General features: G+C 32.8%; 1 protein-coding gene across 6 annotated transcripts in view; it reads right to left on the reverse strand.

The window, feature by feature from the left end:
• The window catches only part of EPHA7 (EPH receptor A7), a 181,493-nt gene that overhangs the window by 118,580 nt on the left and 47,842 nt on the right, over positions 1–15,071 (reverse strand). For all 6 annotated transcript variants that reach the window (XM_017538877.2, XM_037742135.1, XM_017538879.2 and 3 more), the window contains exon 4: positions 804–959. In XM_017538877.2, the coding sequence (XP_017394366.1) occupies positions 804–959 (156 nt within the window). The remainder of the gene's footprint in view (positions 1–803; positions 960–15,071) is intronic.

Genomic DNA, 15,071 nt, shown 5'->3' on the forward strand with positions numbered 1-15,071 from the left:
TTTATAGCAATGTCTGAGATTGGCTTTAGATTTGGGTCTCAAACATTCATTAATTGAAAAAGCAAGATGTAAGATTTGCTCTATTTTGTGAGATCTGTTCTATTTAGTGATGGAACTTTAATTCAGAAACCATTACTTTTTAATAACATTTAATATCCATGCAAGACCCTAATAACTTTTTATCTTCGATGGAGTTTCCTTCTTGTTGCCCAGGCTGGAGTGCAATGGCACAATCTCAGCTCACTGCAACCTCCACCTCCCAGGTAGGTTCAAGTGATTCTTGTGCCTCAGCCTCCCAAGTAGCTGGGATTACAGGCAGGCACCACCAGGCCCAGCTAATTTTTGTATTTTTAGTAGAGACGGGGTTTCACCATGTTGGCCAGACTGGTCTCAAACTCCTGACCTCAGGTGATCCACTGGCCTCAGGCTCCCAAAGTGCTGGGATTACAGGCATGAGCCACTGTGCCCGGCCAACTCCAATAACTCTTAATTTTATTTTTTATTCCTTTTAGACACGTGAAAGCTATTGTTAAAATGCATCTTAATTTAGAAGACATGGCAATAACACTGAAGATGATGTAAAATATATTTATATTACTAACCTTACCTGTTTATGAAAAAATATTTTATATCTTAATATTTAAAATATTTAAAAATTATACCTTAAAATTTAAATTTAACAACAATATTTAAGTATAATTAAGAATGAATTACAAATTCAATATCCATTTCAATGATGTCACAACAGTAAAATGAGTAGAAAGGATTGGAAAGTCCTTCTTTACTTTCATAGTACAACTCACTTGTGCATGCAACGTACGGTGGGTCAGATGGAGCCCTGTAATACCCATCTTCACATTCACATCTGGAGGAGCCTTCTTTATCAGAAAAACTGTGAGTTGGACAACGAGAGCACTGAAGATCTTGAGATGAAGACTTGTAGAACCCACGACCACAGGCTGGGTATGTAAAAGAAAGTAAAAATGGAGACATGAGAGCAAATAGATCTTTAAAGAAAATTTGTATTATTTAGCAAGGAATCAAATATCAAATCTGATGTATGAAAATTAAAATCTTTATGATAAAGTATTAATTTTAGGGTACATCAATGGCCAAATGTTATGACAGTTCATTTTAAAACAAAATAATACCAACAAAGTAATACAGCAAACGTGCACCTCCAGTTGGCATCAGGCCAAAGTCTAGAGCAGTAAACTGAATACAAGCACAATTTATTTAGACAAAACCTTAGAATATTTAATTCAGATATATAATTCAAATTTAACTTTGATTTCAACATAATTAACTTGTTTGTTGGTCTGCATTAGAACATTTCAAGTTATGTTTTCTTAATCTAATGTAGCTTTAAACTAACTTTTTACATGTTGATTTGGTTCATGTTGAAAATTATTAATGTAACTTTAATTACCAGACTAGAAATAATAATGATGTAAAAATTTTCACCAGAAAATGATAGAGCTGTATTTCCCCAAATTTTCAGGATACTCCAAGTTATAATTTCAACAAATTTAAGTTATAAGGCAGGCTGGTTTCCATTAAGTGAACTTCTTTGTTACTAAAAATAATGAAATCCTATGAATAGGAGATGGCTGCACCACCAGAAAAAAGCAGAAAGTCATCAACAGCAAGTAGCTTATGGCCCTGTTTTCCCTCTGCTGAGGGAGGGTTAGGGTGCAATCATACTAACACAGCAACTGCTCTCAGCAATGAACAGAGATAAATAGAGAGCATTTCTGCCACTTCCTAATGAAGTTGCTCTTATTCACTTAGATTATGTAATTAAATCCAGTAACAGCACACCATTTAATAACACTGGACATTTCATATATTTATATTTATTTTCAATTAAATTTAGCAAGTTATTTTTCATTATTTCAATAATTTTTATTAATTGATCATATTATATATTGAATGAATTCAATTTATCCTTCATATGTATTAAATATCTACTGGAATTGTAATAACCTTCACATTTAGCAAAAAGAAAATCATAGCTTTGAAGAAAAGTTAGTGAATATTTAAATAAAAATTCAGCATTTAATTTACTGGCTGAAAGTTCATTTAATATTCTCCACTGGGGTATTATGCAGAAAATTAACTACAATTTTCACTTAGGTAGGGGGCATGGAAGGCAGGAACAATCCTAACTTACTGAGATGGCAGAGTTCTGAAAAAAGTTGAGTCATCCCTTACTTCTGTTCAAATGTCGAATTTTAATGCACAATTTTGAATATATTTGGGAGCTCAAAATACTTTGGGAGGCTTCAACAAAGTAGTTATAAATTAGGGACTCAATTTAAAGGTCTGTTATGTAGTGAATATAGATCAATAGATGACAGATAGATGATTGATAGATGATAGATGGATAGATAGATGATAGATAGATAGATCCATCCATCCATACATACATACATAGATTTATACAAGGATACGACCACCTCATTGTAAATTTACAGCCTGCTACTGCCCTCAGAAGCCAGTTGGCTATGTTGTCTTTAGTTGGCTTCTCAATTAATACAAGAGAAAAGCAGTTACAGAAACATTAGGCAAAGAAGTACAAGGCATCTTTACATGTTCTCAGTAGAAATTATTACAAACATACGGCACAGAGAGAACAATGAAATTGATCACTAAATACCCTAACAAAAATATAAAACCTTAAAATGTTTCTAAAGATATGATCTTGCCACATTAAAAAATATGGTTAACAGAAAGGATAAACGGTTTAGCTTAGATTTCTAAGGATGGAACGTCTTCTCTTTTAAAATATTCACTCTATCTTGCTCTATGTATTATCTGTAATTCAAAGATCAGAGACAACATTCTGTAAAACAGAGAAGGCAATGCTTTACTCACAACTTGCTGTCTGAGACATTAAGGCCTAAAGAAGTAAAACAACCAAGGCAGACATCCAGACAAAGAAGAGCTGTGTGCTGACAAGTTTTTGATAACATCATATGTATGTTTACTGTTCTACAGGACAAGGAGGTTATGGGGGGACAATGACAACATGATTTAACATTTCCAAAATAATGTCTACTAGTGGAATTCTCCTCAGAATTCTTATTCTCCCGTTGCACATAAAAGCCTCTAAAGGCTGATTCCCCTTTTACCACAAATGAGGTGCATTCCTTGCTCAACTTACATGATTTCAAGAATATATATGATACCTAATACACAGAAATTTAAAACTCTTATCACTTAACTTTCAAATTACATTGAATTATGTTACCATTTTAACAGATGGAAAAACAGATTTAAAGCAAAAGTAACCTGAGTTCTTCAAAGAATTCTGTTTGTCTAGGATACAACTGGATTTAAACCACAGGACTACTGACACTTAGCCATATGCTATTCTACCACTATTTACTGTTAAATGAGCCAAAGTTTGACACTTATGTAATGGATCTCAAGGGCTTTAGCTACCCTAAAACTTAATTTTCAATAGATTCTTATTATTTTTATTATACATTTTTAGTAATTGAAAACTATTACTTTAACTTAGAAAGCTATGAAATATATCGTAACTTAAGAAGAGATATTAAGCAGGTAGTCTCAGTTTCACTATGAATTTTGACACTGATGATACCTGCACAATTATGGAATATATGTATGACTATCATTAAATAGATAAAGGCAATACCAGAAAAATGTGATCATAAAAGTCTTAACATTTTTTCTTTGAAGTAATATTCGGTCTCAGTTCAGTTAATATTGAAAATAATAAGTTGTAGCAAGCCAATTTACATTTAATCTATAAGGAAACTATCAATTCACAGTTATTAAAAGTAAGTACAAAATCTTTGGAGCAATGGTGTTAAGAGTAAAGCCAAGAACATGCAAAAACAAAAGTGGTACCTCTTAGGGCAACAGTGATCCACAGGGTGGAAAAGGGTTGGGAAAGCAGTAACAGATGCTCTTAAAATTAGAAATTGTGATAAGATATCTATGCAAAATACCTCAAGTTAAATATTCAATGAGATAAAGAAGAGTAAAGTGGCATATGTGAGAGATACACACATACAGGAGAGTTAGACAAGCTCACCAACTACTCCCTGAAAACCTACACGGAAAAGCAGGCAATTTCTCCTCTTTCTAAATGCAGCTGGTCTCTGGAAACTACTAGTAAAAAGTCTTCAGAGGTAAATGCCTTCTGAAACCTTAAAGATAAATTCCCTTCATTTATAATTATGAAGCATACAGCAATAACTTTCCAGGAATTGTGCAACAGCAGTTTTACAAATTTTTCTTCTGTTTTATTTCTCAATGTGTTCAATAGCACATGAACTCAAAACAAACTGTGATTGATATAGTATGTAGCCTTTGATATAGTATGTGCTTTGTGGTTAAAGTTAGTTACATTAAGAAATATCACACACTGGGGCCTGGGGTTTGGGGGACTAAGGGAAGAACAGCAGGGGGTGGGAGGATTGGGGAGGGAAGCATTAGGAGAAATACCTAATATAGATGATGGGATGATGGATGCAGCAAACCACTACCATGGCATGTGTATACCTATGTAACAAGCCTGCACGATCTGCACATGTACCCCAGAACTTAAAGTATAATAAATAAATAAAAAGAAATGTACCATTTTAACTTTGTGTCTCTCGATGTTTTTGATTTTCTAACTGAATATAGTTTAAAAAGTAGTTTTACTCTATTGATAAAAATTAGAGATACATATAAAATTTGTTTTAAATGCTTAATTACTTTTGTAAAAAAAATCTTTCACATCTATTTTAATAATAGTATTTTTCCATGAAACCATGAAGAGCTAGGATTGATTCTTTTGACTGTTCTTTTAGTCCTCAGGGCCTTAATGAATAAAATAAGTTCATTATCCTAGAGTTAAAAGCTGTTAATCTTGTCAGATTTCATATGTTAAGCAAGGTTTTGCTTAGTCTGTTCTTTAAATGCAAAACCATCAAAGAAAAAGGAAATCTAGGAAACACATGAAACTTTTATATACCAGAGCAATAATATTATTTACTGCAATATAGCTACTAAATTACAACACATTATAAGACCTGCTATATTATTTACTGTTATGAAATAAATGTAGTTTATTATAATTAATTTCAACTATTTAAATGATAATATATTATCCCACAAAATTGATTTAAATAATATTTTTAATTTAAAATTTTTAAAAAAGAACATAAAGGCAATCAGATTTCCCATTTATAAATTAATTATTTAAGAATTAAAAAACACCAAAATTCTGAAATCAAATATATTTAAATATAGAAGAGAGTTGATACCAATTCCTTGTTTGCTGATTCTCCATTAAATTCTCCTAACAATCACATATTCCATAGTTGTCTTCAATAGACATTTTTTTAAGCAATGGGATGCCCAGCGTCTGAATTAATACTTGCATTATGCAGTCGCTGGAACAATAAGGGTACTGGTATAACAACCATAAATGAACAATTATAAAAGCCACCCAAAAGGCATATATTTCCATGTTGTTTTAACAGCTTAAGCAATTAGGTAGAATGGAATGTACCCTTTTCCTGAATGGGGGTGCAGATACCCAGGCTTGGTCCAGTTCTTTAGGTTTATGACCTATAGGGGTGTGCTTGGAAGAAATCTTATCCAATTATATTTCTAAGAATACTCCTTCCCAAAATCGTGTTGGTAGAAAATCCACCTACTCTAAAGTTCTTTTACAGTCAAAAAAGATCTCCTGATCCTTAATGGGCTCATTTTTTGGAACTCTTAAGCACCAACTTTTATCTCAGACATACTTCACACCATCCTGAACATTAGGCACTGATCATCCATATCTTACTTGGCTATCTGCAATGGCTGCACATTAGGAAAGCTTTGATAGGAAACTAAAGTCTTGTCTCTATCACAGTAATTGAATCATTATTAGGGCCTAGACTTTTCTATATTTAAAAAAAAATCTTATAGGTGTTCAGAACCAATGTCCTTGAGACTCCAATTATTTTCTTAGACTATCAAAGTCTCTACAGAATACATAATAATAAAATATCTCCCCTACAACATTGATGAGGTAAAATTAGATATTATCAAACATTAAAAAAATTAAAATGCAAAAATTAAAATCCATTAATAAGCCAATCAAAAATAGGCAAGCAATCTGAATTGATGTTTCTCCATGCAAGCTATACAAATGAATAATACAGACATAAAAATGATGTGCCAATGACTACTGAGCACTTGAAAAGATATTCAACATCGTAAGTGATTAGGAGAATGGAAATCAAAACCATACATACAGAAGGATGGTTATATCCAAAGAGATAACAAGTGTTGGTGAAAACATGGAGGAATTAGAACCCTCATACACTGCTTGTAGGAATGTAAAATGGTGCAGCCACTTTCAAAAGGACTCCCAGTTCATCTAAAGAATAAACATTGTTAGTACATGATTCGGCAATTCCACTCTTAGGTATATACTCAAGATAAATGAAAACATATATGCAGACAAAAACCTGTGCATTAATGTTCATAGTAGAATTATTCCTAATAGTCGAAAAGTGGAAATAATCTAAAGTCCATCAACTACTGAATGAATTAAAACAATGGAATATCATCCAATTAAAAGGAGTTAAATACAGACACATAATACAACATGGATGAATCTTCAAAACATGCTACATAAGATAATCCAATCATAAAAGACTATCTATTGTATGATTCCATTTATATGAAATAACCTAAATAGGTAAATATACAGATATAGAAAGTAGATTAGTAGCTTTTGGGGGATAGGGTGGTGAGCAAAAATGGCATGTGACTGTTGATAGATACAAGGTTACATTTGAGTAATTACAATGTTCTAAAATTGATTTACAGTGATAGTTGTACAAATCTGAGACTCTAATAAAACCCATACATTATACACTTTAATGAGTGAATTGTATGATATGTGAATTATATCTTAATAAAGCTCTTATTATAGAATCCATCAGTGCTGGGCACAGTAGCTCATGCCTGTAATTCCAGCGCTTTGGGAGGACCAGGCAGGCAGATCACCTGAGGTCAGGAGTTTGAGGCCATCCTGGCCAACAAGGCAAAACTCCATCTCTGCTAAAAATCCAAAAATTAGTCCAGCATGGAGGCAGGCACCTGTAACCCCAGCCACTCGGGAGGCTGAGGCAGCAAAATCACTTCAACCTGCGAGGCAGAGGTTGTAGTGAGCCAAGATGATGCCACTGCACTCCATCCACTGTGGGGCCTGGGTGACAAAAGCAAAACTCTGTCTAAAAACAAACAAACAAACAAACAAAATGAATCCATCAATAATGACCTTCAAATCCGAACATTTAAATAGGCAAACATTAAGAAAAAATAGCAAATTTTATTTGCTTATATTAGTTTATTTTTCTAACAAATATACTCTATATGTATCAAATTTCATAAAGTTGCATTTAGGTATAAGAAATTACCTATGTAAAACTACTATGTACTCAAAAAAATGAAAAACTAAAGAAAGAAATTACCTATGGATTACTTTTAAGACTACTAGAAATCGATTATCAATATATTCTCTTAACCCCTTTGTTAATTTAATACGTATTTTTAGAGTTTCATAAATAATAGCTTATCTTTTATCTGAGGAGTAGTGCTTTTAACACTTAAAAATAGTCTTATTAAAACCAAGCTTATATGTAGTGGAAATCTTTGATACTTTTTATACAAATGTTTGTGATTAAATTTCTGAATAGATATTAAACATTCTTATTTTTCACCCACATTACTTTGCCAGATGAGGGCTGGTTTCCTTCTCCCATCTCTCCTCTTCTCCCACATTAGCTAATTGAATTCAACTTGACTAGGCTTCCTCAGATCTTACTCCATTTCCACTCCTGTGATTTTAGGCACAATTGAACTTTTTCTGAAGGAATTATGTATGTCTGTGTGTAAAATGTAAGGTTTTGCAGATGTTTCCGGCAACAGTTATGCAGCTGCAAAGAGTTTATTAATTATGAACTATAAGTAGATTGTTCTGTAATTGAAACTTTCTGTGCTTTAACATTATTGTAAAATCTACATACAAATGTAGTTAGGAATTCTAATGAATGCTGTTATTTTATTTATTGCAGATGGATATTTATCTTCATTCAGGCAAAGCCAGTCTGTTTCCATAGGAGCTTTCAAATATTAGTGTCTATTAATATCTACGCTTCTACAAGGCAAAGGGGAAAGCACAGCTTATAGAAATAGCACTCCCACTGCTTCAAGAACTGACCTCATCTGGGATGGACAGATCCAGAATCTATATTTTAATCCTATTGACTGTGCCTCAGTGGGAATAATTACAAAAGTCTGCCTAAAATACAGATCTCCTATCACTAATATGCTATGATTTTTCACGTTGAGAATGAACAGCGGGCAGGGAAGATAAAAACAACATGATGTAACGAGTATATTATGGTTTGTGAAACACCATCCCTACCACCCTGAACTAACCTGCAAGAGTTTAGAAAAAATACCATACAGAATATAAACTTTTCCATAACAGGTACTTAAGTGCTTGATGATAACATGGGGATTTTTAAAACTAACAAGAAAAACTCATTTCAAGGCATGATACGTGTGTGTGTGTGTGTGTGTGTGTGTGTGTGTGTGTGTGTGTTTATTTGATTATTTGATGTTTTATTAATACCATATAGTGAAAAAAACCACATAAAATAAGAAGCTTTAAAAATTTTTGTTTTTAAAGTATAGAATGTAAAATGAAATAAAACAAAGTATTATATAAACACATCTTTACCTAAATTATCAGCTTGGAATATGTTAAGAATTAGCTTGAGGTCTGCAGTTTATTACTCTTTATTTCATCAAAAGATCGCTAAAATTCTGATGTCATTATCCAAATGATATAAAAGAGAGAAAAAATGTCAAGTTAGAATATTCTAGAATTTTTTTGTCTTATGCATTCTTCTTTACAAATATGAGCCTATCTTAAAGAGTTACTATGATACAGGGAAAGAGATTCAGAATTTAATTCAAAGGATCTGTGTTCAAATCCACTCCACCACTTATTAGCACACTATTGGGGCAAAGTCAGTCACTTCACATTAGGCTTCTACATCCTTATTTCCTTGATAACTCTAAATTGTTATAGACACAGTGGTTATTTTTATATTTCTGTCTGCAAATGGTTGTTTATAATGATAACACAGTAATCAAGTGTCTAGCTGCTGAACTACCCTCCAATTGTTTTAACTTAAATGCTATCTTTAAAAAAATGCATGTTTCTACCATCCTCAACCTAACCACCCTTTTAAATATACCATATACAAATGTACAGTACAGCCACTTAGTCTTTCAGAGATGCCTTAGCAAGCAACAGTATAAAAAACAGGTTCTACAAAGGCCGTCCTGCATTTGCATGGCATCCCTGATAGTACCCAATTCTCGTGAGAGATCTGTCTGACTACTGGTTTACCTCTAGCTTTTACTGTGCCATTGTTGCTGAACCTTGTCTGTGTTTCCAAAGATGTGCACACTCATTTTGGTTCATGCAGATAAGGATCCAGAAATAGAATTTTTAAATCATGTAAATTACTAAAAAGAATCAACTTGTGCAAAAAAGGAAAGATTCAAAATGAAATGCAAACCCTTCTGGATCTCACTCAACAATGTCCTCATAGGTTTACTCTGAGAGTTCACTCTACAGACTTACACAAAACAAAGCAAAACAAAACAAAACAAAATAAAACAAATGAACTATGAAATCTAAGGATCTAGTAACCAGATAAGAAAAGCACTAAAATAAAGTACTTTTAGCTCTAATTCAAGTCTGTGACAAAACAATATTATTACGGGGTTCTCATGGACTAAAAATTACTTAAATTAGGGGAAGTTAGCTTAACAAACTCAAATATATTACTTATTTGTAGGAACTTAAAAATGTGGCTTATTTCTGACACAGTGCTACTTTATCCTACTAATAAACTTATTTGAGGACATGCCTTTACGAACAAGAGGCAGCAATTAGGAGAGTTCTTACCCCACAAGCAGTGTTTGGAAGATTTCAGACAGGAGGCACAATTTTCAACAGCATTTATGCCACTGCCAAGTTTATTTTCTAATAGTTCTCTTATATTTACTAAAGTACCATAAATTTTGCATATCTGCTTTATTATTCGGTCTCATTATGAAAACATACTGAGAAAGGTCAGCTAGTGTAGGCTGTACATTAAAACTATTATATGAGTGATAATTCTTCTTTTTAAGTATCATTACACTTGATTTTACATAAGTTCAACACATTTATCAAAAGATAAAATTCATATTTTGAATGATAGACACGGTCAGTCTCACTACATATAGGCTCATTTCAATGATCCTAAAAAGGCAGGATGGCTTGTCCCTTATACCAATTATAAGACTGCCTGCTCTCCTACTATTTATTAGCTTTGTGGCCTTTACAAATTTGCTCAAGTTCCAAGTCCAGTTTTCTGATATATAAAATAGAGAAAAAAATAATGACTATCTTATAAGATTGTTATGAATTACAGTACATAGTTCATGTGAAGAACTTAGCATGCTGCCTGGCATAGACTAAGCACTCAATAAATAGAAAACTACTGTGAATATTTCACAATGTCAATTTCCAAGCAAAGTTTTGATTCCACTATAGTTCCTATCCCAGATAACCTCTGAATCACTTTCTCCATTACCAAATGTGTAGGCAAATAAGAAATGCAAATTGGTTATTAACCAAATATGGCCCAGTATTCATTCCTCAAACAAATAAGTATTATTTGCATACTGTGTATCTATTATTGTGTCGGGCAGGCAATGGACCAAAAAGGTATATCAACTAAAAAAAGCAAATACTCAGGATCTCTAAATACTACATTTATCTTTTTGACCACTAGCTTCAAATTGTATAGCTATTCAGTTGATTATAAGCTTAAGCTAATTAAATTTCTGATATTTAATAAATTACTTATATAAATTATAAATATTGTACCTTAATTTGTATTTCTTACAGCACACCCAATTATCTCCTATTTCAGAGGTGACTATACACTCTAAAGTCACCTTTCCTGCCAAAGCTGTAGCATTTCATCAATGTGAAATGAGAAAACAACTCAGCATAGGAAGACACACTGGAAGTGTATAGGGACACATTATTGACCAATTATATATAAACTGGAGAGCTAGCTGTGGCAGTTATTGGCTTAATTTTCTATGAGGCTAATGATAGATCTGGCAATATCAGAATATTCTATAAGGGCAGGTTACTTCAAGTTCATAAAAACTGTGATTTTAGTCCAATTCAAAGGATTAAAATTAGACTATTTTGTGAGTGACTTGTCAATTATTAATCTTTCTCCCATAATATATTTAAATCTATATATTTGTAGAAAAAAAGCATTGAAAAATCCACAGCTAAAAATGAGAGAATTAATTTCATCTTAATTCCTAACATAAATAGCTGTACTGCTATGCAAAGCAGTCTACACATGGGTTTTTCACTATCAGTTTTCTGTGATAATTTTAAAAATGATTAAAGCAAAATCAGTTAAAGAAATCTTTCTAGCTATTTGGTGAAGACTCTGTTTCCGTATTTAGCCAGTTGTAAAATGTGGATCAATACTAAGTCTTGTGAAGTAAATAACCCTAAAGTAGTTTAAGGCAGTTTGAACACGTGGGGAAATAAATAATCATTTCTGTTATGTCAGTGTACAATTTTCTGGAGATCATAAAGAAATCAGTTTACCCTGAAGCATGACATATTAAATAGATGCATCAGGACAATGAGAGGATTCATTCAATCCTCAAGTCTTAGAAATAAAAGAAAATACCAAGCAGAATAAATCCTTATAAAATTTTTGAGCTCAATCCTTTTTTACAAAAATGGAGCAGGCAAAAGAGGAAGGAAGGAAGGAAGGAAGGAGGGAGGGAGGGAGGGAGGGAGGGGGGAAGAGAGAGAGAAAGAAAGAAAGAAGGGAGGGAAGGAGAGGGGGAGGGGAGGAAAGGGAGGGAAAAGAAAAAGGAAAAGGCCAGGTGCACGTGCGCACACGCGCGCGCGCGCGCACACACACACACACACACACACACACACACACACACACACAGAGTTGCAAGATCTATAGAACTGTTAGAGAGATACAAACTAGTAAGAATTCTGACTGGATTTTCACACTTTCTACTCCTTCGTTATAGAACACCAGTTAATTAATTGCTAACTTTTACCTCCACACCCAACCAAATAACTTGCCACAGCTCTCTCTATCCATATCCTACTAACCTTACATCCGTAGCATTTTGCAAAAAGACAAGGTAGGCACTAGCAGTATATCATTTAATTATGTTTTTCAAAACAAACTCTTCAGAAAATGTAGCTACATATGTAAAGAAACACTCTATATAGTTTCATTCTTTTTAAAAGAATAATATCCAGTCTTCATTAATCAGTTAAAAGCTTTACCTCCTCCATATTTTCTGACCTGTTAAGGCTACTTAGGAGAACAGTTTCACTCAATACAATGTACCACCATTATGACATTCACACTGCCATAAATACTGCTTTATGCATGTGTCCTCTAACTCACTATGAAGCCCTCAAGTTCAGGAATTATAATATATGTATCCATGGATTCCCAAAGCTTAGCACAATGTCTGGCACACAGCAGGAGGTTAGCCTATGTCTGTTGAATGGATGAATGAAGGAATTTTATTCATCCTCCAGCATTTTGCATCTGGCAACACCATCCCACTTACTAAAGGTTAATTCACTGACACTACTTAGTAAATTTTTCACAGTAATCAGAACAATTGTCCTGATGTGGCACACTCTTAGTAGAGGGCAATGTAGCCTTGGCTACAGAAGTAAGGAGAGACATTTCACTGGCTTTCAATCTTCAAGCCTCCTTGTTATGCTACACAGGAAGACAACTGCATAGCCATGTTTAGATTAATGCATTAGGTGATTTTAACATGATTCTATAACCATGCTTAACAAAGTAACATGGGAAAGTATATGAATGAGATGAAGAGCATTTTAGGAGCATATAATTGACTGCCTTCTCTGAACACAGGAGAAAAAAGGTCCAAGGGAAGGAAAATAGCTAAGTAAGAATTATAAATTATAACAAAACTATCACTGCAGGGTTGTTTCGAAGGCAAAAATTTAAAGAATAATAGTTTTCCTGCTCTGGATTATTTAAAAAGCTATTTTTCTTTAAATACATGACCCATCGAAACTCAAAAAAGTAATATTCTATTAGATTACTGAGAATTGCCATACAATGAGTACACAATATTTTCATTTCTGTTGGTAATTTGGAACTAGACAGGCCACTATTAAAATAAATTCTTGTAATTAACATTTCTATTGGAAAGCAGAAACATCACTGATTCTTTCTTACGAAAAATAATTTCAATTTATTTCTTACTGCCTCTCTTTTAAACTTTAAACAATTGTAGAGTAAGTAAAAAAAAAAACTAATTTAAAAACAATGGGATATTACATCTTTTGTTTTCTTTTATTATGAGCATAAATACATATATATATTCACACACCCTTCTATACATTTGTTTTCCCATTAAATTTCAAATGTCTCTAAGGTAATGTTAATTCATTTGATCTATGACTTATGGAGGGGCACAACAAAACTAAAGGTAGAAGCTTATTTATATGTATATATACTAGTTTACTTTTTTCAAGTTATAAACCAGGCAAAACTATAAAGTACCTTTATATTCAGAGTGAACTCTGAAAAAGTACAGTCAGCCCTCCATATCCACCGGTTCTGCATCCATGGATTCAACCAACCATTTTTTGTTATTTTATTGGGAATAAAATAACAAAAAATTATACAACAATGAAAAAAATACAAATTTTAATAACAACACACATATAACAACTACATGCCCAGAATTTACATTGTATTAAATACTGTAAGTAATCTAGAGATTATTTAAAGTATAGAAAAGAATGTGTATAGTTTATATGCAAATATTATGTATGCCATTTTATACAACGAACTTGAGCATCTGTGGATATTAATATCGAAGAGGACTCTGGAACATATCCCCCCTTGATACTAAGAGGCAACTGTAATGACAAGCACTACAAAGTACTAGACTCAACACCTATATGTGCATATATTTCAGTCTGAAATAATTTAGAAGTACAAGATTATAGGAAATGATAATAAAGTAAATGTGCACATTTCCAAATAAAAATGTATTGGAAGTTCTTACAAAGGAAAGGAAAATCTAGAATATAATGATTGGTTTTATCTCTATATTAATGGTGCTATAAAAGAATGCATATAGAGAGTTGATAGTACATTACCTCTTCCTAATTAATTAGTATTAAATCATCTCAAAACCTCACTAAAGATTTGAAAATGTCAATTTATACTAACCAGAACACAGCAAATAAGGAAGGGAAAAAAATCAGTTCAAAGACTGTACCCAAATGAAGCGGTTAAGAACATACAGAATAAAAGCAGACAGATTGTGAAGACATACTGTCACAGATGGATACCAGGTGGAATGGATCAGACAATATTTTTAGAATGGATCTTTTTTCAACATTTAAGTTAAATTACCCTTTGGGTAAATGTTCAACAAAAGACTGATAGAAAACTAGTTTTACATGCATCTAAATAAACAGAATATCTAAAAGCCAAGGGATGAATGATTTATTTTTATATTTCTTAGGGATAATCAAGCATTGTATAAGAACTTGTAAAACAAACATGTTGTGAATGGATGAACACCAATGATAAAGGAGGTAACTTATACTTGAACATTTCCTTTGTGCTTTCATTTCATTTCACCATAATGAGCATACTGCCTGTGGCATAGCAAAACAAGGGGTAATACTTGCCAAATGCCAGCAATTACACAAAGGAAAGTCACAACCTTATAAGAGTATGACTATTACTTTTGCCATTTTTCAACATGACTATTTTGTAGTTTAAGTTAGCAGCTGTTTAAATAAGAGGATAGAAAGTGAGTCTTCTCATGCTACAGATGTTAAAAGATATGCATAGTGTCAATAAGGTTTTACGGTTTTGGATTTTCCCAGATTGAAGTCC

Source organism: Cebus imitator, unplaced genomic scaffold (assembly GCF_001604975.1).
Source record: "Cebus imitator isolate Cc_AM_T3 unplaced genomic scaffold, Cebus_imitator-1.0 Scaffold116, whole genome shotgun sequence".
In the NCBI taxonomy this organism is placed as follows: domain Eukaryota; kingdom Metazoa; phylum Chordata; class Mammalia; order Primates; family Cebidae; genus Cebus; species Cebus imitator.